The 25,773-nt window shown below is 38.7% G+C and overlaps 1 protein-coding gene across 1 annotated transcript; it reads right to left on the bottom strand.

Moving 5' to 3' along the window:
• Window positions 1–4,565: 4,565 nt before the first annotated feature.
• On the bottom strand, window positions 4,566–25,559 carry ankef1a (ankyrin repeat and EF-hand domain containing 1a). The gene is given in 12 exon segments (XM_038308538.1): window positions 4,566–4,943; window positions 5,055–5,093; window positions 5,095–5,211; window positions 9,517–9,653; window positions 9,918–10,144; window positions 12,385–13,255; window positions 13,551–13,674; window positions 16,034–16,183; window positions 16,265–16,464; window positions 19,533–19,694; window positions 20,136–20,343; window positions 25,318–25,559. Coding segments are annotated over 12 exon segments (2,454 nt in total). The 5' UTR covers window positions 25,351–25,559; the 3' UTR covers window positions 4,566–4,757.
• Between the last annotated feature and the right edge of the window lie 214 nt (window positions 25,560–25,773).

The raw sequence follows: 25,773 nt of genomic DNA, 5'->3' as shown, positions 1-25,773 counted from the left end.
ATCAAGGAAAGAATGCAAGTACTTTTAAAACATCTTGTGTTCACACACCTGGACTTTATTACCATACCATGTGTACGATGTACTTTATTGGGCAAGGCAAGTTCTTTATACATCACATCTCATGTACACTTTACACACCAGTATTATGACAATTCAAAAAGCTCTACATGAGATAAAAAAGAGAAAAAGTACATTGCAGAGGTGTAGAGGCAGAGGTGGGTAGAGTACCCAAAAACTGTACTCAAGTAAGAGTAGCACTACTATAACATTACTTTACTCAAGTAAAAGTAAATGACTATTCTGTAAAATTGCTACTTGAGTCCTGAGTACCTGATAATAACATCACATTTAATGTTTATAAATAATGCTGGCAAACAGACTTTATGTGTAAGTTCTGGCATTTTAAAGACTCAGATGCATAAAAAATAGAAATACGTGAATATAAAAGAACATATTCATGCAGAAGAAATACTTTTACCATTTTTTTTCAACATAAAACTCAGAAAACCAATCCTTACAATGAGAACTGTATGTATGTTAGAACAAGGTAACAAACTTCCACTGTTAATATCTACTGTTTACTGTAAGTTTACCTGATTTTGACCTGATTTTGGAATAGTTCAAATTGCTTACAGAGGACAGAGTAGTCAGAGATTTTATTCATGTAGGAGTAGTGATAAGAATAATAGTCAGGTAAAAGTAAGTAAAAAGTAAAGTAAATCTACTCCTAAAAAAAAAAAAAAAAAAAAAAAAAAATATATATATATATATATATATATATATATATATATATATATATATATATATATATATATATATTAAATTCTTACTCAAGTAAATGTACCTAATGGCTGCCCACCTCTTTGTAGAGGCAACACAAATTAAAACAGGAGGTGTCATGATCCTGGCCCTTAATGGGCCAGGATCATGGCCCGTTATATAATATAAAATGCTTTTTCAGTAATCCCTCTGTCTATCTTGTCTTGAATACTGGGTCCTCTGTTCTATATATATATATATATATATATATATATATATATATATATATATATATATATATATATATATATATATATATATATATATATATATAAATGGTTGATACATTTAAAGAAAAAATATTTAAAAAAATAGGTAAATGAAACAAAGTCAGACCAGAACATTCAGATAATAATGTTTAGATTTCTGGAGCTTAAGAACTAATTATTATTTATTTATGTAATGTAAAATATTACATAGCCTTCAACTGGTTTTGAATATAAAAATCTAAAAGGTCTACCATGTGTTTGTTATCACCCGTATTGACCTTAATAAGGACACCTCCACATAAATCCAATGGATCAAATTGTGTGCAGAGGTCATAACTGGTAATTGAGATTCTTTCATTTTCCACAAAAGGGCCATGAAACAAAACATTTCATAGTTCCTCTGTTTCTAATTTCATCTGAGTTGTGCAAATCTACTATTATATCACATGTATGACTAGAAAACAGAGAGGATTAACCAGGGAACAAGCAGAGAGGCCCAAGGTGAATTTGGAGGAGCTGCAGACATCCATGGCTCAGATAGGAGAATCTGTCTATTCCAACAATTTGACTTTGATACTCTGCTCAGATTAGGGAGGAACCAGCATTTTTCGGGCTACATGCAAAATCATTTTGGGGGTGGGGTGGTGGGGTCAGACACTACCACTGCAGCAGGGATGTTTTCTGCAGCAGGACAAGCTGCTCAGAGCTGATGCAACGATGGATGGAGCTAAATGCAGGAAGATCCTAGAAGGAAACCTGTTAGAGACTTTAATGTACTTGACACTGTAGCAAAGGTTCACTTTTCAGCAAAAAAACAACACAAAATTGAATTGAGCTGCAGTAAGGTGGGTTAGATCGAAGCATGATCATACTTTTTAATAGCTCAGTCAAATTCTAGACATAAGTCCGACTGAGGACTGCAGGAAGATGCTGAGTTTGACCTATTCTACACAGAAAAATGCCAAACCTATCACTCTCCATATCTACCAAAATGAAACAGTAATTCTCCAAATTGGTCAGACAATCAGTTTAGTTTTCACAAAGCATACTCCACCTGGTCTGAATACAAACATGTTTATATCTGTATCTGCAAAAAGAGAAAAAAAAGAGTTTTTTCCTCACTTCATATTTATTCACCACTTTATGTTGGCCTATAAAAAAAAACAAATAGTAACTTGTTTAGTATTATGAATCTTAAGACATTTCTCTGTTCTCCACACGCAGCATGCAGAATTTGTGTGCCAATGCATTTTAGCTTCAGGATGTTTTCTTTGGATCACATGCATGCATGAGCACATCTGCGACTTTGTTCATGTGAGCTTTATGTAAGCAACGTTACGGCAGTAAATAGGGAATATTACCCCACTATACAGTGAGGTAAAGGGGAGTAATAAAACCTTTTATTGTGAGTTTGTGTGTGTGCATCTCGGGGGGCTGTTTTGGGAGGCGAAGGCTTCGTATTGCTGAGTAAGCGGTGCAGGTCCATAGCTTGGAGACTGCAGTGCTGCTGGCTGCAGCCCACATTGATTGTAGCTCAGACTGATGCTAAGCAGAGAGGAGGGGGGAAGGCAGAGAGGAGGGTGAAGAAAAGCTTTTAAACAAGGAACATTTACCCCAGATATTCTCCATAAGTCAAAGTAAATTCCTCCTCTCCAGTAGACCCATTCACATTTTCATAAATCTAAATAGCTCCACCAGCCTAAGCCTGATAAATCTGAACATTTATTAAACAAACATCTTAAGATGTGACACATAAACAGGACTGTTTCTAATGACAGTAATGAATTCTTTGGTGCAAACTGACCCATATAAATCTTTGCAGTCTGAAAGCGCATCAACAGACCCAAACGGCATGCACACAGGCATACTGCATGACCATATAAGCCTGAGCCCACGCCCTGGCAGACCCACTGCGTCACAGAGTCAGCAGCCAGCCTTGTTTACTCCCTCTAACCTGTGTGGCCACTGATTGTACTAGAAAAGCCCTCATCTTCTCCTCCCGCCCACTCCACTGCTCTTCCCCCTCTCATTCCTCCATCGTGCTCCCTTGCCATCGTCTGAGTCACCCTCTGCTGTTCTCTCTCTCTCCAGTTTTCTTCTCCCTCCATCTCCTCCCTTTCATGTCCCTTTGCCTTCCCAGTCCCCACTGTGGATGCTCTTCCTCACTCATCAGCTGTCATCATGAATTGCCCTGCTGGGCTTTTACACTGGTTTTGCACTTCCTTTTCACCATCTCTGGTACTCTTTCAGCATATCCTTACAGATGTGTGTGCCTTTATATGTCCTTTCTCTCTCCCTCTCTATTCACAGCCTCCTCATGACTCTATGTATATTTGATAAAATCCTCGGCATAAATTTCAAACCTCAAAGCTGTCTCCCTCCACCTCCTCTGCCTGTATTTTTTCATTATATAACTGTGTCCCTAAGGACCTTGGAGACACTGCAAACTAATTTCATTTTGCGATGGTGCTGATGATGATGAGTGTGCCTCTGTGTGTTGTTTATCACAGAAAGTGGCCTCCATTCCTGAGGTTATTCCTTATATGCACATCAAAAAGAAATAAAATGCAAACAGTGAGAATGAGTCGTGCACCTGAGGTGGATATTAAACAAAAGGAGTGAAGGTGCAGTCTTTTCTGATTTTTTTTCCAAGTAAATTTAATGATTGTGCAAAAGATTTGTACCCTGTAGTCACCATAGCGATGCATGGGAGAGCAGCAAAAACTCATGGCTGCCATTTTGATCTCTTTCTGTGCTAGAAGAAAGAGCTCCCTCCAAGTTTTTTCTTTTTTTTTTTACTCTAACAGCCTAATAAACAACCAGACCTTTATACTCCTAGGGTTGTCTAACACTACCACCTACTGGACAAGACATAGGGCTGCAAAGAGAAAAGCCTACCACAGAATTGGTTCTGCTGCATTAACAAGAACATCTGAAGTGTCATCTCTCTTTCAGCAACGTGAATACTAAGAAACACAAGAGCCTGGCCTTTATGAAGGAGTGGCAAGAAGACAACCATTATTGAGAGAAACCATGTGGAAGAAGGTGTTCTAAAGGAATGAGAGCAAAGTAAAACATAATGATAAGTGCTGCAAAGAGCGGATGCTGCAGTTTGTTGAACACTCCATCCCTACAGTCTAACATGGTGGTGGTAGAATCATGCTGTGGAGGTGCTTATCTCCAGCAAGTAAAGAGAGGATGCTAAGAGCTGATCAATGGTTTATAATACTGGGTAATGATGGAAGGTGAAAGATTTGGTGAAAGATTTTGTTGCTCACCGCTCAATATGGCCGAGTCTGTAGAGGTGCACATTAGCAAATATACCTGCAGCTATAAATAATGTATAAAGTGGTTCTACACTTGAATCAGAAGCTTAATTCCTTTCAATCTGAATTTATTTTTACTTTTGCAAATGGACTATTTTATTTTCAGTAATTCATAATGATAACAAAACTACACAAAAGCTTAAAAAAAATGAAAGGGTATACGTATTTTGGTAAGGGACTGCTATAAACAAAAGACACAGGAAATAAGGAACACTAAAAGGACATTTTTATTCTAAAGATTAATCACATTCCCATCATCTCAATGCTTTTTGTCATTCAGAAGCTAATAAAATCCCAAAGCTCTGGGGATAGAAGAATGTTGGATATCTTTTTATATGTCAAGTATGATAAAAAGAAGATTAAAGTAAGCAACAATGATGAAAACATAAGTTGAGTAACATTATTATGACACTTGTCTCTGGCTTTCCTCCTGTTGGGTCTTTGGTTTGATTATCTCCAGGATCCTGGTCTGGAAGCGCTGGCTGACAGGAATCAGCAGGTCATCAAAGTCCACCTCCAGGGTTAGACGCTCCTTTCGCCTCTCTATGTCTGACATCAGCTGGCTGCTGTTGGGCGGTTCACCCCAGACCTGAGACAAAAAGTCATCAGGTTTAAAAAGGACTTATGCATAAATAATCAAAATAAATCTAGTATTTATAGCTCATTGGATCTGCTGGCAGATCAACATAATCAAACCTACGGTTTTTGGCACAAAGCTGATATCCACTCTGTTTGTTTTTTCCTGCAGTGATCATACTGTTATGGAGGACGATGTTCTGCGAGGGAATCTGTGTGGGGGTCCTCCCTGGAGTCCCGCTTGTTGTCTTACTCTGCACACCCCCCTCTGTAATAGCCACCTAAATGGATCAAGACAAAGTGATGTAAAGAACAGAATCTCAGGGTTTAATTTATTAAAAGATGACGTTCAGATTATTATTACATCTGACGTAGAAAGAAACAGAACTGGGTGGAGTAGCCAAAATTGCACTTAAGTAAGAGGAGAACTACTTTCTCATATTTCAAAACAAGTAAAAGTAAAAAGTAACCTGTATTAAGAATTACTCAAGTAAAAGTTAAAAAGTATTCAGTAAAAAAGCTACTCAAGTACCAAATAACAGATTTACTTACAAACCATAATCATGACAATTAATTTATTTTTGTTTGAGTTATAAAACTTTATAAATCAATAGTTATAGTATGTAAGAATAGGTTAAATTACAGTATGCCATTTACTTTATTATCACTCTGCTTCCAAATGACATGGAAGCCTTATCATATGGAAAATTACATTTATCCAACAAGCCTTGTGTACAAAAAGGAAAAAAGTGTCTCAGTGGTGCATATGTTTAAAACAAACTGGTTTTCATTAACTGTAGGTATTCAAAATCAATGGAGCAGCCAGGAATTTGAGTTTATTTTCACTCAAGAAAAAATACAATGCTGCAAAACTCTTCCTAAAAGTTTTTTTCTTTTTGTGTTCTAAAAGTTTCTCAAGTAAATTAATTAGTTACTACCAATCTCTGGAAAGAAAATAAAAGTTATTCTGTTAAATTTGTGTTTACTGTTTAAAACAACAAGAAAACTCATTGGATGGCATAAAAAAGGTTGAAAAACTTCCTGATTAGTTTCAGAATCAAAACATTAAAGGTCCGAATAACAAAAAAAAAAAGTCAAAACCAAAAGTAAAAAATACTTTACAAATATATATATGTAAAATCTGATGCAAAGTTCAATGTTTTCCATAGCAGGTTTCAGACAAACACCAGCTTCGTACAAATCCTTTAAAAATAAAGCTAAATTCCCGGTATTTTAACATTAGTATAAACTGAACTCGTGCAGAGTCTTTTATTGTCCTTTTCAGCACCTTTCCTATTACCAATACAGAAGAACTAATGATAACCTTAGCGGTCCTTGCCTGAAGAAGAAGAGCCTTGATCTTCCTCTATCTGCAGCTGCTCTGACTCTACTCCTCTTCCTCGTTGCTGAGCTGCAGTGCAGCTGATTATCTGCAGCAGTATATCAACCAGGCTGTGCTTTGCATCGATTTCACTGAGTTCCTGGGTCTGCTTCAAAGTAAATCATCTGTAAAAGTTGCTCTCTGTTCAGTTAAGCACTGATACCTGCTGCTCTAACATTCAGAGGAGTTTTTACTGCATGAGCGATTAGAGCTATAACTATCTGCACTTTAATTAATTGGAATATATTCACATTTAGAATCTATTATTATGATTTAATTAAAAAAGAAAAACTTAATTGTAAATTATTTGTAAATGATCTTACTATAAAGCATTTAATGACTGCTGTCTGAAAAGGGTGTCATGTAACTAAAATGTACACATAATAGATTTTAAAGGCTAATTTCTGCAATTTCTGGTGAGTATGAAATGAAACTGTCAGTTTACTAGAAAAATTGGTAAATTAATTGAGATCAATAAAAAGTGATTCAAACGTAAAAGTTTAGCTACAGGCAGTGAAGCCATGACAGTCCCTGACACCCTCCACCAAAATGGGCGGGTCTTTGCTAAAAAGCCAGCTGCTCAAAGAGAATCTGTCTTTATGTAAATCAATGGAAAGTTTAGTGGAAGGAAAATGTGTAGTAGAAAAAAGTGAACAAATGATGCATGATTTTGAAGAAAATAAGATAAAAAAGACTGGGGGACATCAAAGAACTAGAGCTTAAAGATCTTAAAATTCTCTTCAAATTCTCTTAAAATTCTCATTACTTTCAATATTAATATAGAACAACATTCTAATTTCCTAAGAAAAATAATGTGGGGATTATATCAGCTGTAAGCAAGAGTCATCAAACAGAAGCTATTCATTTAACTCAACAAGGAGAGAATTAATGTGAGTTCAATTCTAACATTAAAAACTGTATAATTCATTGAAATGTAGCAGCTTCTCCTCATTTACCCACTTATATCGAATCATTTCCATGAATCAATGTATTTATTTGTAAATTATATCTTGAAACGTATTATATGAAAAGTATCAGTTAGAACCCTGAAGGAGTATCTTTAGAGTTAATATACAGAACCAAAAATGTATCCTAATGTATCCAGCAGAAATCCCTCTAAGGAGCGTGTATAAAAGCAAAACTTGCCTCCAAACTGTTGGAAATCCTTACAGGGAGAAACATAAGCAGCTGTATGTTTTTAGTAACAAGGTTCTACGTGATCTTAAACGTTGATAAGCAGACCACAGAACAGGCTTTGCTAGGTAACTGGCTCAGAGCCGTAAGCTAGACTTACAAATTAATGAAAAACAGATGGACATCCCCCTCCTTTCTATATTTTCCAAGATTTCCTCTAATTCATTTTTTTTTTTACTTGACTCTTCTGTTGGGAAGTTAGTCACTGAAGGTCCTCCTCCAGTCTTAGACAGCTCTTATGCTACTTTCACACCGCAAGCAGCAGAAGCAGGAAAAACGCTCGAGCTGCTTTATTTTTAATGCTAGTACAAGTTTAGTTCTGATGCGCGACTGAAGCATCTTTGCTGGGGTCGAAAAGTGGGTCTGATGGGCGTTAGGAGGAGCTTTCCTATCATTTCTTTGCCTGTAACAATGGCAGCTATATTTGCTGTGATCCGTGGGTAAAAAGTAGTTTTAATATGTTTTTAAGTGAGAAAGTCCAACTGTAAACTTCCAGATTACAACCCTGTCTTCATAAAATATTTCGCTGTTGGAGCCGCTCAGACCCCCGTACACCAGCGGTGCTCTGTCACTAGGAATCCCGTTCAGCAGCAGCCTATGGCCCGGTCGCCTCTTAGCGGTTTGCCACTACTGGTCGCCGCTGCTGGAAGTAGATGTTAGTGTTTTTTACGTACGTAATCCAAACTGCAAGCAGCAGAACTATAAAATTAAACATATTTTGCTTGCAGGTTTTGACATTTTAAGTTAATTTAGGTATTAATAAACTGTTACAGAGGAGTGATCATAGATCTCTGCATCAGCAGTGCTGTGTCTGTTTCCCTGCCAGCTCCCAGATCAGCTTCTCTGATTGGTTGATGTGGCGCCTCAAGCAGCTAAAGTCAATTTTTTCCAACTCCAGGAGCTGCTGCTTCTGAAGCACGTCGAGCGTGTCAGATGCTCAGAAGCTGATGAGGCGCTGATCCTGCTGCTCTAGACGCATTGCAGGACCTTTTGCTGCGCCAAGATCCGCATCAACCATTAACTTTGCTTGTAAACTAGCTGCTACTGCTGCCTCTGCTGCTTGCGGTCTGAACATAGTATTAGACAGCCTCAGAGTGTAACTCCCTATCTTTACATTTACAGTCAATCAGATATGACTGATCTTAATATAATTCATAAACAACCAATTAGCTTGTAAAGTGGTTATTATGGAGACTTGGTGATTAAACATTTATATCCCAGAGCAACAAAAAGCAATGATTACTAATCAGAAGCTCCTAGATAGTACGATAAACGAGTTGAGAAGAAATAAAAATAAAAGAAATTATTAGTTCTATTAACTTTAAAGAGGTTGTTTCAAGTTGCAAAAACTATACTACCAATAATTTTATTAACAAATTTATTTTATTATGAGTGATATTCTTCCCTGACCAATAAACACAATGAATGTGACTTTTATGTGCTGTAACTGAAGATGAATTTATTAGCAGACCGAGCAGATTTTATTGGTCTAAAAGCTTATTTAAAAACATTATTAATATTCTGCAGATCTTTACCTCTACAGCTAACATTTACTCGGTTTTGCTTTTTTAGTATTATTTTGTATTTCTTATATCTACTTGTTTTACAGCGTTTAAAAAGGAAGATTCTGAACATATCCCATCTATGTGCACAGTTATCTGTTTGACCATTATTTGACCTCGATTCACCCGTTCATTTGCTTGTCTAACAAACAGCCACTTTGGTTTGTTGACAGAACAACATCGGACAGTTTAAAAGTTATTTGATTAAATTACATATTTGCGTTTTGACTTCCAGTTAGAGTAGGTGAAATTTAGCTTTAATGAATTCACTGCATCCTTGCATGCAGGAACAGAAAAATCCTTATTCAGTTCCGTGGCTTTCAAAGCCTTTCGGTCAGGAAACATTTCATAAATGATTAATAAGCATCATTAAAAACAAAGCTTTCATGCAGAGGACTTTAATGTTTTTTTATGTTGCGCTCTGTTAAAGAACGGAGCTACTTGTGTACCTTCTGTTTAGCCTGTTTAGCTTTGGCTGCCTTTGCTTTAGCGCTTTTAGCTGCTGTGAGAGAGTCCATCTTGTCTTGTATCAGCTGCACTATCTGTGGGTCACCAAACTTTTTGGCCATTTCAAGGCAGTTTTGTCCTGAAAGGGAGAAAATAAAGAGTTGAATAATTATTGATATTTTCATGAGCAGTGCTTTTCCTGTGCTTGTCAGGAACTGTAGGTCAAGGTTAGGTTTATCTGTTATTCTAGTCATGTACCCTACTTTTGTCTATTAAAGAGGAATTATGCAGTAAAATACAATCTATCAACATATTGCACCAATAATACATAATTGAAACAGTCAAAAGTTTAAAAAAACGTATCTTTTTTTTCCATCTAAAAGTCGCTTGGAGGAAATCTGACCTTTCTTGTTTTCTGCATCGACTCTGGCCCCTGCCTTGATGAGGAAGTCCACACATGCGAAACGGGAGCTCTGAATTGCTCTCATGAGTGGCGTGCCATCGCTGAGAGCATTTGCATTGACTGCAGCCCCTGCCTTCACCAAAAGCTCCATAATTTCCAAATGTCCCGCGTGAGCCGCATGGTGCAGGGGGGTCCAAAGGAACTGGTCACACAAGTTTACATCGGCCCTGTCAGATAGGAGCTTACTGTTAGTTAGGCCTCATCACTAATAAGAAATTATTCTAATCTGCTCGTCAGATAGGATAAAACATCTTTCAGCTTTTATAACACAGAGCCGTTCAGTTTTCATATAACTGAAAACTGAGCAGAAGCATCCATGTTGAGGCTCTGGATACCTTATTGATGCTCACAATGCATTTGGAGTGAGCTCATCTGCTTGCAGGGAGCATTGATGCTTCTCGCATTTTCATCATAATTGTGTAAAGCCCTATTTGCATTTGACAAGATCTATTACTCAGGACACTGGGAGTCCATCTGGGTGAAGCATTGATATTTCATCTATCAAGCCATCAGCAGGTCCCAGCATTTTGGCTCTATGAGGAGTCCAGTATTCAGTTATATTGAATAGACCTCATTAATCATAATCGCATCAATAGCCATGGTGTTTTCTAGCCACAACGAGATTGTTCTGCAATCTAACAGTTCACAGGACATATATATAATAAGTATAAAGAACAAGTTGATAGAAACTGATTTTTGCTCCCTTAGAGTTTTTAACTAAACTCAGTGTTGTTGTTGTTTTTATGGTTCATTCACTTAAATACTTTTTTGTCCAGAGTCCATTATTTCAGAACTTTAGGCCCCGTCCACACGAAGACGAACCCTGGCCTAAACGCACAAATTTTTCACCAAACCAGCCTCTCATCCATACGAAGCCGGCGTTTCGGGGGTCTGTAAACAATCTTTTTTTTATTCAGCCTTCAGAGTGGGAAGATTTCGAAACGCTGTTTTCGCGTTTCCATCTTTACCCTCTAACCGCATATTTCTTTTTACACGCATGCGTCATAGCGTCGCCTCTAAACACGCATGCGCGACCAGTATCACAACAACAATGGCGCCGTTGCTGCTAATGCTACTCACCCTGCTGTCGGGCTTACAACAGAATCTTCTTCTTCTGGAATATCTCCAGGAAGAACAGAGCAATATTGACGACATAGTTCAGCACCTGAATTTGACTTAACCACGAAAATGGACCCGCAGGGCAACCATGTATAAATATTAGTGCGCATGCCCAACATTTCGTCGCCTATTTTTGCTTTGGCACGACAGCGCCACTTACAGGCCTGGCATACATTTTGCAGCGTTTTCATGCATTCGTGTGGACGCTCACATTTATTTTACGTCTCCGTCTTTACGGCAAACGTTTTGGAAAATATCAGCGTTTCGTGTTCGTTTTGACTTCGTGTGGACGGGGCCTTACTCTTGCTTGGAAAAGTTCTTCCTTCCAGCTCTCATGCAGGGATCTTTGGTCTAGCTGCAACCGTCGATTCCCTTCTGTGTGGCGACAAACCACCAGAGATGGGAAGTAACGAAGTACAAATACTTCGTTACTGTACTCAAGTAGATTTTTCTGATATTTTTACTTTACTACTTATTTTTATGGCGACTTTTTACTTCTACTCCTTACATTTTTACACAAATATCTTTACTTTCTACTCCTTACATTTTTAAAAAAAATGGCTTGTTACTTTAGTTTTGAATCATTTCACTGGAGTTACCGTTATTATTTTTCACGTCATCAATACCAAATTCAATCTAATTGGATGGGAATCTACGTTGCATTTGACGCACCACTACAAGATGAATCGACAGATTCGGCGGTATTCATTCTCGACAAATCATTGCAGCTTGGTGGCGGTGGCGTTAGCATAGTAGTATGGACGACGAGATGATTGAAAATGAACACAACAGAGATCTAGTCCTATTGGCAGACATCCATTTAAAATGTAGGCAACGGCATGAAAAAATTGGTTTCTACTTTTACTTTTATACTTTAAGTAAATTTACCAGCCTGTACTTTGTTACTTTTACTTGAGTAAAGACATTTAATCAGTACTTTTTAACACAAGTATCTGTACTTTTACTCAAGTACGGAAAGTGAGTACTTTTGCCATCTCTGCAAACCACCACGTTAATTGTATGACCACCAACTGTTGGGTTAGAGTCAGAAAGCTAATGTTTTACTTTTATTAATTGTAACAAGTTTTTCTTTGAGTTGGAACTGCATCTTTTGAGAATTGTGGTTGGATTGCTAATACAATTAATTGTCCATCCTTTTGATAAATGTTGAAATATTTGATATGTAAAATCCTTTGTATCTCTTTTTCTTTTGCAGATTATGGAAAAATGAATAGTCACTTCAACTTTTATCAAAGCCTAATCTCTAGAAGAGAGGTCTGTTACTCACCCCTTGCTCAGAAGGTACTGAGCCACCTCATAGTTACCACTGGAGCAGGCCTCCGTCAGCGGGGTCTTGTAAAATTCATCCTGAGTATCCACAGGCACGCCCTGACTGAAGGCCAGGTCCAGAGACTCCAAATCTAAATTCCTCACACAGTAGTTGATGTTGGTGTAAATCTTGTTTTGCTTCGTTATGTACCACCATGAGTCATTGACTATGGGATGCAGCGGCGGGTGGTCAGCATCAAAGCGAAGGGTATCTGAAATGTTGGCGTACTTCTCAATCATGAAGTGAGGAGGGCCTCCATCGGGTCGCCTGGGCTGGAGCTCTGGTACAAGGGTGCAAATAGGCAAGGGGGGAACAAACTCACCCTTTGTCTTCTTCTTACCTCCCTTAACTCCTTTTTCTCTCTTTAACTTATTAGGCATGAAGGCAGACAGCCGGAAAGCTTTCTTGATGTATTTGACGCCTTTGATAAAGTCGTTCACATTGATTTTGCCCTCTCCTGTTTTGTTGTGGGCCGAGATGATCATCTGGAGCTGGTCTGGTTCAACCGGAGCGTTTAGCTTTACCAACACAGACATGAAGGTCTCTGCGTCGACTGTGCCCAACTGTTCTCCAAAAGCTTCCTGTAATTCCGCCTCAGACTCATTTGACCAATCATGCAGGGTCAGGGCCCACAGACTTGACATCAATGTGCTACTGTCCGCTCCCTTGCCCTTCCCATGTTGCTCTTTGCCCTTCCCATGTTGGTCCTTGCCCTTCCCATATTGCCTCTCTGCTTTCCGCAGCTCCTTGGCTGCTGCTTTGTGACCGGAGGCTTTGGCAATCTGATGCGGCAGCAAATCGTCCTCGTTCTTCACTTTAGGGTTACAACCTAAACACACAGCAGACTTCAATGAATATGAAAAGAAGCAGTTGTATTACCTAATTTGATTTGAGGCTGCGCTTGCAGCTCAATATTCCCCTGTTTGATTTGATTTCCCTGCATCAAAGCAGAGATATAAGCTTGCAATACCAACAATACAAAAAGAGTCTTTTCTTCATTTTGTAACCAAAATCCTTTAAGTCCTGGAGGGCTTGTTAAGAGACCTAACTTTTCTTCCAAAGATGAAGAAATTCTTCATTTTATTGCATTGAAATTGAACAGGGGTTGCAATGCCACACAGTACCTCTCTGAGCTAGGAATTTGCAGGAGCTGGCGCTGCCTGTGGCAGCAGCGTAGTGTAAAGCCGTACAGTGATCCATGTTAATCACACTCAAATCTGCTCCAAACGCTGACAGCACTGGGATGACCTGAAGGACACAAGACATTACAGTTACAAATGACTGACTGCCAAATCTGAAAATACTCAGCATGCTTTACTAAAGTACTATCAAATTATACAGAGATGCCCAGAACATTACTATTCGCATTAATACAGGTGATTGTTCTCATTATCAACTGAAACCTCATTTTGCAGGATGACTTGTCCAAATGCAAACCTAAGAGTTACTGTTCCACGATTTAAAGCAGTAATAAAAGGGTTAAAAAGGTAGGGCACCCCAAAATTTTATTGAAGTGAGTGTAGCACTACCTTAACGTGTTTATACTCAAGTAAAGGTAAACAGTAGCTAACCTATAAATTACTTCAAGTAGGTGCGACATGGTATTTGGTAAAACGTCTACTTAATTAGCTTATACCATCTGATTTCACTATATATAGTGGGAAAACAATTTAGTCAACCACTAACTGTTTAAGCATTGATACTTAAAAGCTGATAGAGATATATTATTTTTTATTATAGGTTCACTTTAACTGCGAGAGAAAAAAAAATCCAGAAAAATAAACTCAGGAAATCACATTGTAGGATTTTTAAGGAATTTATTTGAAAATTATGGAGAAAAATAAGTATCTAGTCAATAACAAACTATTTGGAGTGTCTGTTCCTCACAGAACAGAACTTCTTCTTTAAGAAGCCCCTCTCTTCCAGTCATTACCTGTATTAATGGCACCTGTTTGAACTCATTATCTGTATCACAGACACCTGTCCACAGCCTCAACAGTCAGACCTTAAACTCAGCCATCGCAAAGACCAAAGAAGGACACCAGGGAGAAAAACATAGACCTGCATTAGGCTGGGGAGAGGATCTACAATAGGAAACAGGCTGGTGTGAAGAAATCAACGGTGCAAGAAAATGGAAAATAAGACTACTGATAATCTCCCTCCATCTGGGACCACATGGAAGATCTCCTGTGGGGTCAAAATGATCTTGATGAATGAGCTGCAGAGAGCAGGAACGAAAGGAACAAAGGCTACCATCAGTAACACCCTACAACCCGAGGACTGTAGTCCTGCAGAGCCAGGTGTCTCCCTGCTTGACCAGTACAGGTCCAGGCCCACCTGAAGTTCACCAGAGAGCAGATGGATGATCAGAAGAGGACTGGGAGAGCATTACGCGGTCAGATGGGACCAAGATAGAACTTTATTGCATAGACTCATCAACATTTGGAGAAAGAAGAACACTGAGCCTTATTATAACTACTATGATGCATGGGGATGGAAGCATCATGCTTTGGGGCTTTTTTCTGCAAAGTGGACTGATCCGTGTTGAGGGAAGAACAAACAGAGCCATGTATGGTGACATTTAAAGCCCAAACCTCCTTCATCAGTGAGAGCATTGAAGATGGAACCTGGCTGGGTCGACCAGCAGGACAAGGATCCCAAACACAGCGGTCAGGCAATGAAAGAGAGGCTCAGTTAAAAGCATTTCAAGGTCCTGGAGCGGCCTAGCCAGTCTCCAGACAACAATCCCATAGAAAGTTTGTGGAAGGTGTTAAAAGTCTGTGTTGCCCAGCAACAGTCCCAAAACAACAAGAAACATTTGACCTTTTTCATTGCCAGCAAAGGTTATGCTACAAGCTGTGGATATGAACTTTTATTATTGACCAAATGCTTATTTACCTCCCTAATTAAAAGAATTATTTAAAAATCTTACAGTGATTTTTCTTCTTTATTTTTTCCTTTTCATTTTTTTTCTCTTACAGTTGAAGTAACACTATGATAGAAATAATTCAATTAGAAATTAATTCAGAAATTTATATTTATATGCCTAAAACTAAGAAACGGATATAGATCTAGATGTTTGGTAAAGATAAACTGAGCTTTAAAAAGTTCTGAAATTGATGGCGAGATGGAGCAGGGACCCCCTAATTATATATATAGGGTATGAAATTGTGTTCTATCAAACTGGTCCTATAGTCACTCTATTACATATGGAGTAATGTAACTAAAGTAATTCCTCCCTGGGATTATTAAAGTATTTCTGATTCTGATTCCTGGTTGATGGGACAGGTGTTGTGAATGAAACGGTGCCCAGCTTGAAAGAGCTCCTGTGTGTCGCTGAATGTGTGCATTGATGACTGAAAGACATCTTCTGCCTCCATTTATCTGTTTACTACAGTGTGTTGAATTCATGATAATGTGGATTTAAATACATTTCAAGTAGTGGAAAAAATTGCAGGGGGGAATATCAAAAAAAGTCTAATCAACCAAAACTTTTGCAACCCCCATGCAGTACCACTGTGGACCCCCTAGGGGTCGCGGACCCCTGTTGAAGACCTCGGTTTTAAACAGTTCCTGTATAACATGGTCATTTTTGTGGCTACCACACCTCAAAACATCCACTCTTGGCAGCATAATGTACTGCGTTGTTGCGTCTTCTATCGAGAGCGTTGGGGTTGCCACCCCTCCTGAGAATCTCTCGTACAACTTGCAAGGACCCCACCCTGGCTGCCTCCATCAGCGCCGTCATACCAGTTCCCTGTGGAGACGAAATCACACACACTCTGTCATCCTTAGCTTTTCTTCCTAACTTACAGTCGAACATTTTTTTTCTTTGTACCTCATCTGCTGCATCGGGGTTTGCCCCAGCATCTAGCAGGATGAGACACAAGGGGGTACGCTCGTCAGCTTTTTCACACATCATTTTAAGAACATGAAGGCCTTTGGCAGAGACATTGTTAGGATCGGCGTGGTTCTTCAGGGCCAATTTTAGGCAGCGGGCGTGGCAGTTAGTAGGGTAGTTACAGTAGAATAGCACACCTGAATCACAAATGAGAGACAAAAATTAAAAAAAGGCAAAAGCTTAGTTAAAACTTGGACTATTGCAAAAGTGAATGTAATATTGGAGTAAAGGGCGTTAACCTTATTTAAGGTTTTGTGTTTTGGGATTCTCCCTTGTTTCTGCTGTGTATTGGTAAATTGGCTGAATTTGTTTAATGTTTTTCTAGTCTACCAACCACTTAAAGCTCTTAAAAACTAGAGCTACATTTTAAAAAATAAAATTTTTATAGTATGTGATGGAAAAGATCAATCTCCTATTAATTCCCTTTTTTCATATATTTATTTATGAGTTCTGAGTTTCATTCCTTCAAGCCTCAGAGCTGCAAGACTAAAAGATGTCTAGAGAGGGGCTGTTTATCCTATCAGGGAGTGTTTGGCATTGAAAATAATCAATTTCATAACAAGCTAGAATGTCTCTCAGGGTTTCATTCCTACCATTTTACTGTAATTGCTTTTACACTGTATGTGGAGACCTTCACAGCCTTTCTGCAGGGTTTAAGTTAGTGAGACAAACTTTGTCTAGACAGAGCAGGGCTGGACATCATGCCATCTTGTTCTCTTTCTTTGCAAAGAAATAGAGTGCCGTCAGTGAAATCCATCAACCTCGTTTATTTAACTGGACTATATAGTAAGATAATTTTACCCACTGCAAGCATTGTATATACAAAATGTGCAGAATACCCGGTACAATGCCTTACTAATCAGGTTCTTGGTTAACTTTTTTCTAGATTGTAACTGTAAACACCAATTATGTTCCTTCAATTGTAGAACAACTTGGATAAATTTTACTTTCACTGCATAACTATGCACTATTTATTTCCTGTCTGTCACATAATGGGTTTTTAAGGCAGAGTACATGGGTTGGCCTATAAGGCCTTATATTTAAACACCAGCTGGATGTACAGTTAGAAAGTATCTGCTTATGTTTTTTTTCACATGCTTCTGCATTGTAATGCACACAAACCTTTTAAATATCAGAGTTTATGGTTAGAACTTTATTATAACTTTTCCTCCCTGTATTTTGGGAGGGGCGTAACACCAAAAGCTGAAACAGCTGTCCCAGCATTCCCATCTGAAGCATTTTAGCTGTCTCTCAAAAAGCAGGCCCATTTGTGGTTTGGGATTTTGTTTGGTTTGGTTGATTTCTATCTTGGATGCACAAATCAACATTTGCAAACAAACAACATTTTGTTTGATTACTTCAATCAAACTCTGACTGTTTGGATCCTGCTTGCCTGCAAACTGTATGTAACGTTGTGGAGGCTGGGTGATTCTCAGTTTCTTAAATTTTGCCTTTTCGGTCAGCTACTACAGTAAAAAAGCACTAATCATTATTAAATATATGTATTAATTAGAAATGTGTGAATAATGAAACCCTTGCAGACGGGGTTTGGATGCGAATGGTTTGACTGAGCTGAACATGCCTCTGGAGAAAGAGCAGCATAATCAGGTTACTGAGCCCGTCTCACATGAGAGGATCACCATGAGGGCTTGATCTGTAATTACGTACACAGCCGGACACAGATGAACCCATACAGACATGCTATATAACAGACCAGAGCACAATGTATTCAACGTGTAAATATAAAAATCAAGAATGAATTGAGCTACCTAATTTTTCACTTTGATGTGGTCTTAGGCGAGAACAACTTAGACTATCTGTGATCTTTGGGGATATTTCTTGCTCATAAATATATAAACAGAAGGAACATGCATTTTCATGAGACGTAAGCCAATGCAGGTCCTTCAAACTGACCTAATCCGAGATGGAAAACGAAACACAGGTAGAGTTTAAACTCATTTAAGGTAAATCATCATATAGATCCAGATACAGCCCCGTTCTGGAGATAACACACCAAATTTGGCTGCATAAATATGGATTTATTATTGACTTTCTTTGACCCACAAAGAAGCATAGGTTCTGAATCTTTATATTTATACGCATTCATGACTACTAAATTAGATGTTATTGAAATATCAATTAATTTAAAAAAAATCCACTGGACTGTGTTTTCCAAGTTTGAGGACATTTCGCTTCCCATCCATGAAGCTTTTTCCAATTCAAAATGTCAGAATTAAGGTTTAAGGTTAAACAGCTCTCAAAAACCTACAAGGCAGAGAAAGAGTTGATTCCTTCCCGCCATCATCTCAACCCCCATTACCATGCATGGGACCAAAACATCTCACCTGGTCAGCCAGGCCAACAATGCCCCTAATGACCCCCCTTTCAAAGGCCTATACCAGTATCGAGTATTGCAGCCAAACAAAAGACCTTAACGACTTCCCACTTCTAAGGGGCAGACCTGATCTACTGGTTCAATTTGCATGTTTTCTAAGCCAAAACAAGGCTTTGTTTGGGCTACTCTATAAAGCTTGGAATTCAATGCTATTTCTGACATTTTGAATTTAAAAAGCTTCCTGGATGGGAAGAGAAACGTCTTCAAACTTGGAAACCAAGTCCAGTGGATAGTTTTTTTTTCTTTTTACTTTTTTAGAATTACTATGACCTGGATGACTGAGAATCTTCACCAGGATATTAAATAATTTTAGTAAAACAATTCACTCAACAATAATCAAATAAATACAGAGTGTCTCCTGTATACAGAAACATATATCTCCTTTCGGGAAAATACCAACTAAAATGGTTAAATCCAGATGACATTACTTAATTTCGTGAAGGTGCGATCTGGTTTGGGTGGTAACTTTTGCTTTGTGTTCACTTAAAACTAGTCTGTGTTTATAAATCAGATCCCTGCGTTTCCAGAACATACTCTATAAACACGTACGGTAGTCTGTCCACTGTCTCGTTTGAGCCTGTATGTTTTGAAGAAACGCCATTGTAGCTTGCTAGCATCAACTTTTTTGATGGAAAAGTGTGCAATTCTGCATAAACTTCAAACCTCTGCCCCCAGCTTTTGTTAAACAGATATTTTAATGTCCAAAACCAATATGGCAGTCATGCCAACGCTGAGTGGATTACCTGGAACACCTTAAAGGGCCTATTTTACTGTTCTACAACCTGCTATTTATGTTCCTGATCTGCACACCTTTGCCTTCTTTGTCCACAAGCTTCATGTCTGGTTGACTCTGAAGCAGCAGCGATAAAATCTCATCCTCCCCCAGCTCAGCAGCTAACATGATAGGTGTGTGGCCCCACATGTCTTGGACGTCAGGGTGTGCTCCAAAGGAGAGGAGGTAATCAACAAGGTCTGTGAGGAGAGAGAGCACAGAAACACTCACATCCATGTGAATCTGATCTGAGGCTATGTCTGTGGGATTGCATGAAATAGAAACTCGGGTTGCAAACACTCATGATTGGGACGTCCAAAAAAATCCATCATTTTCCTTTTCTGCTGCCATTTTCTATTTGTCTGAGAGCTAACATTCTCGTCCTGCTTATTCCCTTTAACTGCTACACAAACAAATTACTAAGAGTACAGTTCCTGAGTTTCTACATGCTGAATCAAAGGACCTTCATATAAATACAGCTTTCCAGTTATATATCAACAGAAGTGATTGCTTTTGGATGGCTGCTGCTGTGATTTGACTAAAGCATCACATGCTGCTTTGCCATAGGAAGCATTCTGAGTACTTGTTTGCTTAAAAAGACTCGTTTACTATCAGGCAGAGCAAGAGGAAGAGTCCATCACCATCATTTTTCTTTATAACTGCCAGATGAAGCGCCCCCAAGCCTTCCCGTGGTTCTGTGAGGTTGATGAGATTTTTCACCCCGCGTTTCAGCAGCTTCTCGATCTGTGCCTTGTCTCCTTTATGAATCCACTGCAGCAGGCGGTAGATCTGAAGGACCTCTAGACGGCTCTTTGCCAAAGCAAAGTTCCTTCTGGGGTTCCTGAGGACCTGATGGAAAAAGGAAAATATTTAACTTCATGAGAGAACTGCAACAGATTGATAAAACCTGAGCTTAAACAAAAACATACATTTCAATGGGAAAAAAAACCCTTCTAACTTCAACATGAACAAATTTTGAAGTCTTGCTCGTGCAGCTTTCTTGGAGTTTTGGAGTCGATGGCTGCTGCTATCAACACCTTTGTTTATAGATGTTGGAGATCTGCCTGTTTTTCCAGTGTAGTCCTGTTTCTCTGACTGTGACTGGCTGGATGTGCTCTCTTCATCCTCGACATGGGAGCTGGCTCGGAGCTCGTCTGCCTGGCTGTGTGTTTCCTGGACAGGGCCGCCTTTTACAGCTGCTTTTTGTATCTCTGCTTCTGTCTCCTTGAACCCCAGTCGGCCTCAGCAGATGGCCGCTCACACTGAGCCTGGTTCTGCTGGAGGTTTTTTCCTGTTAAAAGGAAGTTGTTCCTCTCCACTGTCGCTACAAGCATGCTTAGTGTGAGGGATTGCTGTCGAGTCAATGAGTCGATAAAATCAGCTGGTTTTCCTTAGATAGAAAACTTTGAATGAATTTGACTGAATAATCTGGTGAACTATAAAGTGCCTTGAGATGACATGTGTTGTGAATTGGCGCTATAGAAATAAACTGAATTAAATTGAACACTGTTATTGACATTTTTCTCTTGAATCGATTTTAAACAGAAATGCACTGATATGAAAATCTGGGCCGATATCGATATCCAGTGTTAATAATGCTGTTATGGACAATTTCACTGATATTATATATCATACATATTTCGATACAACAGGGCTGACATTGTTTCTCTGCTTAACATAAAAACACAATCCAAAAACATCAAAATAAACATCTGTTCTTAATATCAGCCCATTTTACATCATCCAACCAATACTGGTATTAATGCTGATATATCGTGCATCCCTAATTTAAACAGAAATAAGACATACATGTGACAGGTTTGATCATTCATTAAACAAAACACAAGACAGGAAGATTTTTAACTCTTATTACCACAAAAATAGAAAGATGTTAAAATATTGATTCAATTGTAAAATGTTGTGCTAACAAAACATGTGCCATTCTGTTATATAATAATGCCTTTTAAACTGTTTTTCAGAGGCCCAAGAAGCTGTTTTTAGATCTTAAAATTATATAGAATGTCAATAAGATCTGCAAAAAACTAATTGTTAGCCGAACAAAACTTAATGGTATAATGGAGGATTTGCAAATTTTTTAAAAGAGCCGAACTCTCCGCTTTAAAAAAAAATGCCCTGTCCCTGTTCCTGAGAGGCAACGCCTAGTAAACGTGTGCGAGAGCGTGCACAAGCCGATTTCTCCTTGTGCACACTCCATTTAAAAGTTGCTGTTCTCATCACTCATACAAGCTTACTTTAGAAAAGAAGATTTGCAATTTTTCCACCATGTCAGACTCACCACCGGTAAGTTAAAATGTGGACGAACGCGTAGGACGGCCTTACATAAACATATCACCAGGAAGATTGACATTTAGGAGGACCACTTATTTTGAATATCCATCCCGAAAACAAACATCCTCCACTATAGCTTTGATTATATAAATTGTGAGACATCCTGCTATACAGTAAGCAGACATATTGGATTTTGATGTTATCCCTGGGAAAGAATTCCTGACTTCCAAATTATAACATAAGAACAACTTTAATTTGTTATACTAATTGTTATACTAAGTTCTTATTAGTTAGAAGATACAATCTAAAAGTTTCTTGTTGCATCCAAATCAGGGTCCACCTGAAACAGGAATAGACAGCTCAGCAAAAGGAAGGCTGTTGAACTCTTTGATTAAAAGCTTTAAAAGTTTGACATCTGATTTTCCATGAAAGAACAAAGCACCGGGTTTTACTTTAGTCTGAAGATTATTCCACAACTAATAAGAAGAACAGGATAAAAATACAACCAATAATTCATGAAAGTAAGAAATAGCTCAAGTAATAACATGAATAGTTTACCTTTTAAGGCTTAACAAAGTCCAATGAACTAAATTATTCAATATACACTATATTGCCAAAAGTATTTGCTCACCTGCCTTGACTCACATATGAGCTTAAGTGACATCCCGTTCCTAATCCATAGGGTTCAATATGACGTCGGTCCACCCTTTGCAGCTAGAACAGCTTCAACTCTTCTGGGAAGGCTGTCCACAAGGTTTAGGAGTGTGTTTATGGGAATTTTTGACCATTCTTCCAGAAGCGCATTTGTGAGGTCGCACACTGATGTTGGACGAGAAGGCCTGGCTCTCAGTCTCCGCTCTAATTCATCCCAAAGGTGTTCTATCGGGTTGAGGTCAGGACTCTGTGCAGGCCAGTCAAGTTCATCCACACCAGACTCTGTCATCCATGTCTTTATGGACCTTGCTTTGTGCACTGGTGCACAGTCATGTTGGAAGAGGAAGGGGCCAGCTCCAAACTGTTCCCACAAAGTTGGGAGCATGGAATTGTCCAAAATGTCTTGGTATGCTGAAGCATTCAGAGTTCCTTTCACTGGAACTAAGGGGCCAAGCCCAGCTCCTGAAAAACAACCCCACACCATAATCCCCCCTCCAACAAACTTTACACTTGGCACAATGCAGTCAGACAAGTACCGTTCTCCTGGCAACCGCCAAACCCAGACCCGTCCATCAGATTGCCAGATGGAGAAGCGCGATTCGTCACTCCAGAGAACGCGTCTCCACTGCTCTAGAGTCCAGTGGCGGCGTGCTTTACACCACCGCATCCGACGCTTTGCATTGCACTTGGTGATGTATGGCTTGGATGCAGCTGCTCGACCATGGAAACCCATTCCATGAAGCTCTCTGCGCACTGTTCTTGAGCTAATCTGAAGGCCACATGAAGTTTGGAGGTCTGTAGTGATTGACTCTGCAGAAAGTTGGCGACCTCTTCGCACTATGCGCGTCAGCATCCGCTGACCCCGCTCCGTCAGTTTACGTGGCCTACCACTTCGTGGCTGAGTTGCTGTCGTTCCCAAACACTTCCATTTTCTTATAATACAGCTGACAGTTGACTGTGGAATATTTAGGAGCGAGGAAATTTCACGACTGGATTTGTTGCACAGGTGGCATCCTATCACAGTTCCACGCTGGAATTCACTGAGCTGCTGAGAGCGACCCATTCTTTCACAAATGTTTGTAAAAACAGTCTGCATGCCTAGGTGCTTGAATTTATACACCTGTGGCCATGGAAGTGATTGGAACACCTGATTCCAATAATTTGGATGGGTGAGCAAATACTTTTGGCAATATAGTGTAGTTATTTCTGTGTAATTCCTAAATGGACACTGCATCCAGACCTCAATTAAAAATAAAAGTGTGTTCTAACCTTTATATTGTTTTACTTACTGCTTGATCTCTTTTAATAAATTCTCCCCCCTAAGGATAGAAATATAAATCCTTTATATCATAATCAAATTGTAAAGTTATTAATGTTTTTGCATCTGCATGTGATCCCATCGAACAACTGAATGTTTGTTCTGCACAGTGTCTTGTAATGACACTGTAAATCGGTGCCGTTTAAACAAACCAAACACTCTGGGCAACCAATACTGTCAATGTGTTGCTGGGCGGCTATTGTTAGCACTGCTGCTGCTGCGCTACTAGAATGTGGCTCTGCACAGAGTTCAGATGTACTTCTGTGCATGCAGGGGTTCTCTGTAGGTAAAAGCTTCATCCCTAATCAAGTCTGAGCTTCATGTTCAGGAAGAAGACTGCTGAGTTAACTGGTAACTAATGTGTGAATATTAATTATTTAAAATTTGAGGTTATTTATTCCAAGTTATACCTCTAAATCACTGTAGGTGGAGATGTGTGCATGTCTGTTTTAATCAGAGATGGCAAAAGTACTCACTTTCCGTACTTGAGTAAAAGTACAGATACTTGTGTTAAAAAATACTCTGGTAAAAGTGGAAGTACTGATTAAACTTCTTTACTCAAGTAAAAGTAACAAAGTACAGGCTTGTAAATTTACTTAAAGAATAAAAGTAAAAGTAGAAACCACTTTTTTCATGCCGTTGCCTACATTTTAAATGGATGTCTGCCAATAGGACTACATCTCCGTTGTGTTCATTTTCAATCATCTCGTCGTCCATGCTACTATGCTAACGCCACCGCCACCAAGCTGCAATGATTTGCCGCCAATGAATACTGCCGAATCTGTCGATTCATCTTGTAGTGGTGCGTCAAATGCAACGTAGATTCCCATCCAATTAGATTGAATTTGGTATTGATGACGTGAAAAATAATAACGGTAACTCCATTGAAATTATTCAAAACTAAAGTAACGAGCCAATTTTTTAAAATGTAAGGAGTAGAAAGTACAGATATTTGTGTAAAAATGTAAGGAGTAGAAGTAAAAAGTCGCCATAAAAAAAAGTAGTAAAGTAAAGTAAAAATATCAGAAAAATTTACTTGAGTACAGTAACGAAGTATCTGTACTTCGTTACTTCCCATCTCTGGTTTTAATTAGTGCTATTGTCCATACTCAGTCACTAAAAATTAAAACACATAAACAAATGCTGATGAAGATTATCAGTCATTCAGGTCAGAATCATTCCAAAAAAGTAAAAAAAAAAAAAAAAAAATCTACTGGACTTTGTGTCCAAGTTTGAGGACATTTGGCTTCCCGTCCAGGAAGCTTTTTCAATTTAAAATCAATGAAATTCAAATTCTAAATTTTGAATTGAAAAAGCTTCCTGGATGGGAAGCGAAACGTCTTCAAACTTTGAAACAAAAAACACAAATACAAAAAAAAAAACTATTTGTGTCCCCAACTACTATTTCTATATTTGTTTCTCTGTCGAAGTTTGTTAAAAGAAAAAAAAAAAGAAAAAAAGAGAATGAAATTAACAGACAGTCAAAGAGACATAGAGATTGTTTGTTTTTTTACACTTTACCACATCATAAATAGTAACTAAGACCTGGAGCAGTGACCCACCTGCCTGCAGGGTAAACCAGTCATTCCAGCCATTACAGCTCAGGCTGATGAACCAGCCGCAATAGATCCAAGTTCTGATCCCAGTTTCCCTCAAAGACGTTTCTATCCAAAGTTCAAGCACGATCTCCCACTCGTTGTGAGTCGGGAGAAGTTGCGCTGTGAGAAGAAGCAAAACACAGTGGTCTCCATAGTAACGTCCCAACCCATAAATCCCGCGCGCGACATCGGTCTGTAATTCCGAGCAGCGGAGAATCTCGGTCACATGACTATATTGAATTCAATATTGCTGTTCTGTTCTGAAAAATAATACATGAAATAAATCTACTTTCTGTGCCTGCACTGTTCCACTCTGCTTTTGACACGTTTGTATGTTTAAAGGATTTTAAGAGAAAATGAAACACATTTTTTTTTTTTTTTTTTCCCCTAGATGTGACTTATAGCCATCAAAATCAACAA

The sequence above is a fragment of the Cyprinodon tularosa genome, unplaced genomic scaffold (assembly GCF_016077235.1).
Source record: "Cyprinodon tularosa strain WSP-4 unplaced genomic scaffold, ASM1607723v1 ctg64, whole genome shotgun sequence".
In the NCBI taxonomy this organism is placed as follows: Eukaryota; Metazoa; Chordata; class Actinopteri; order Cyprinodontiformes; family Cyprinodontidae; genus Cyprinodon; species Cyprinodon tularosa.
Note: the sequence above shows the minus strand (reverse complement) of the source record. Positions and strands in the feature narration are given on the sequence as shown.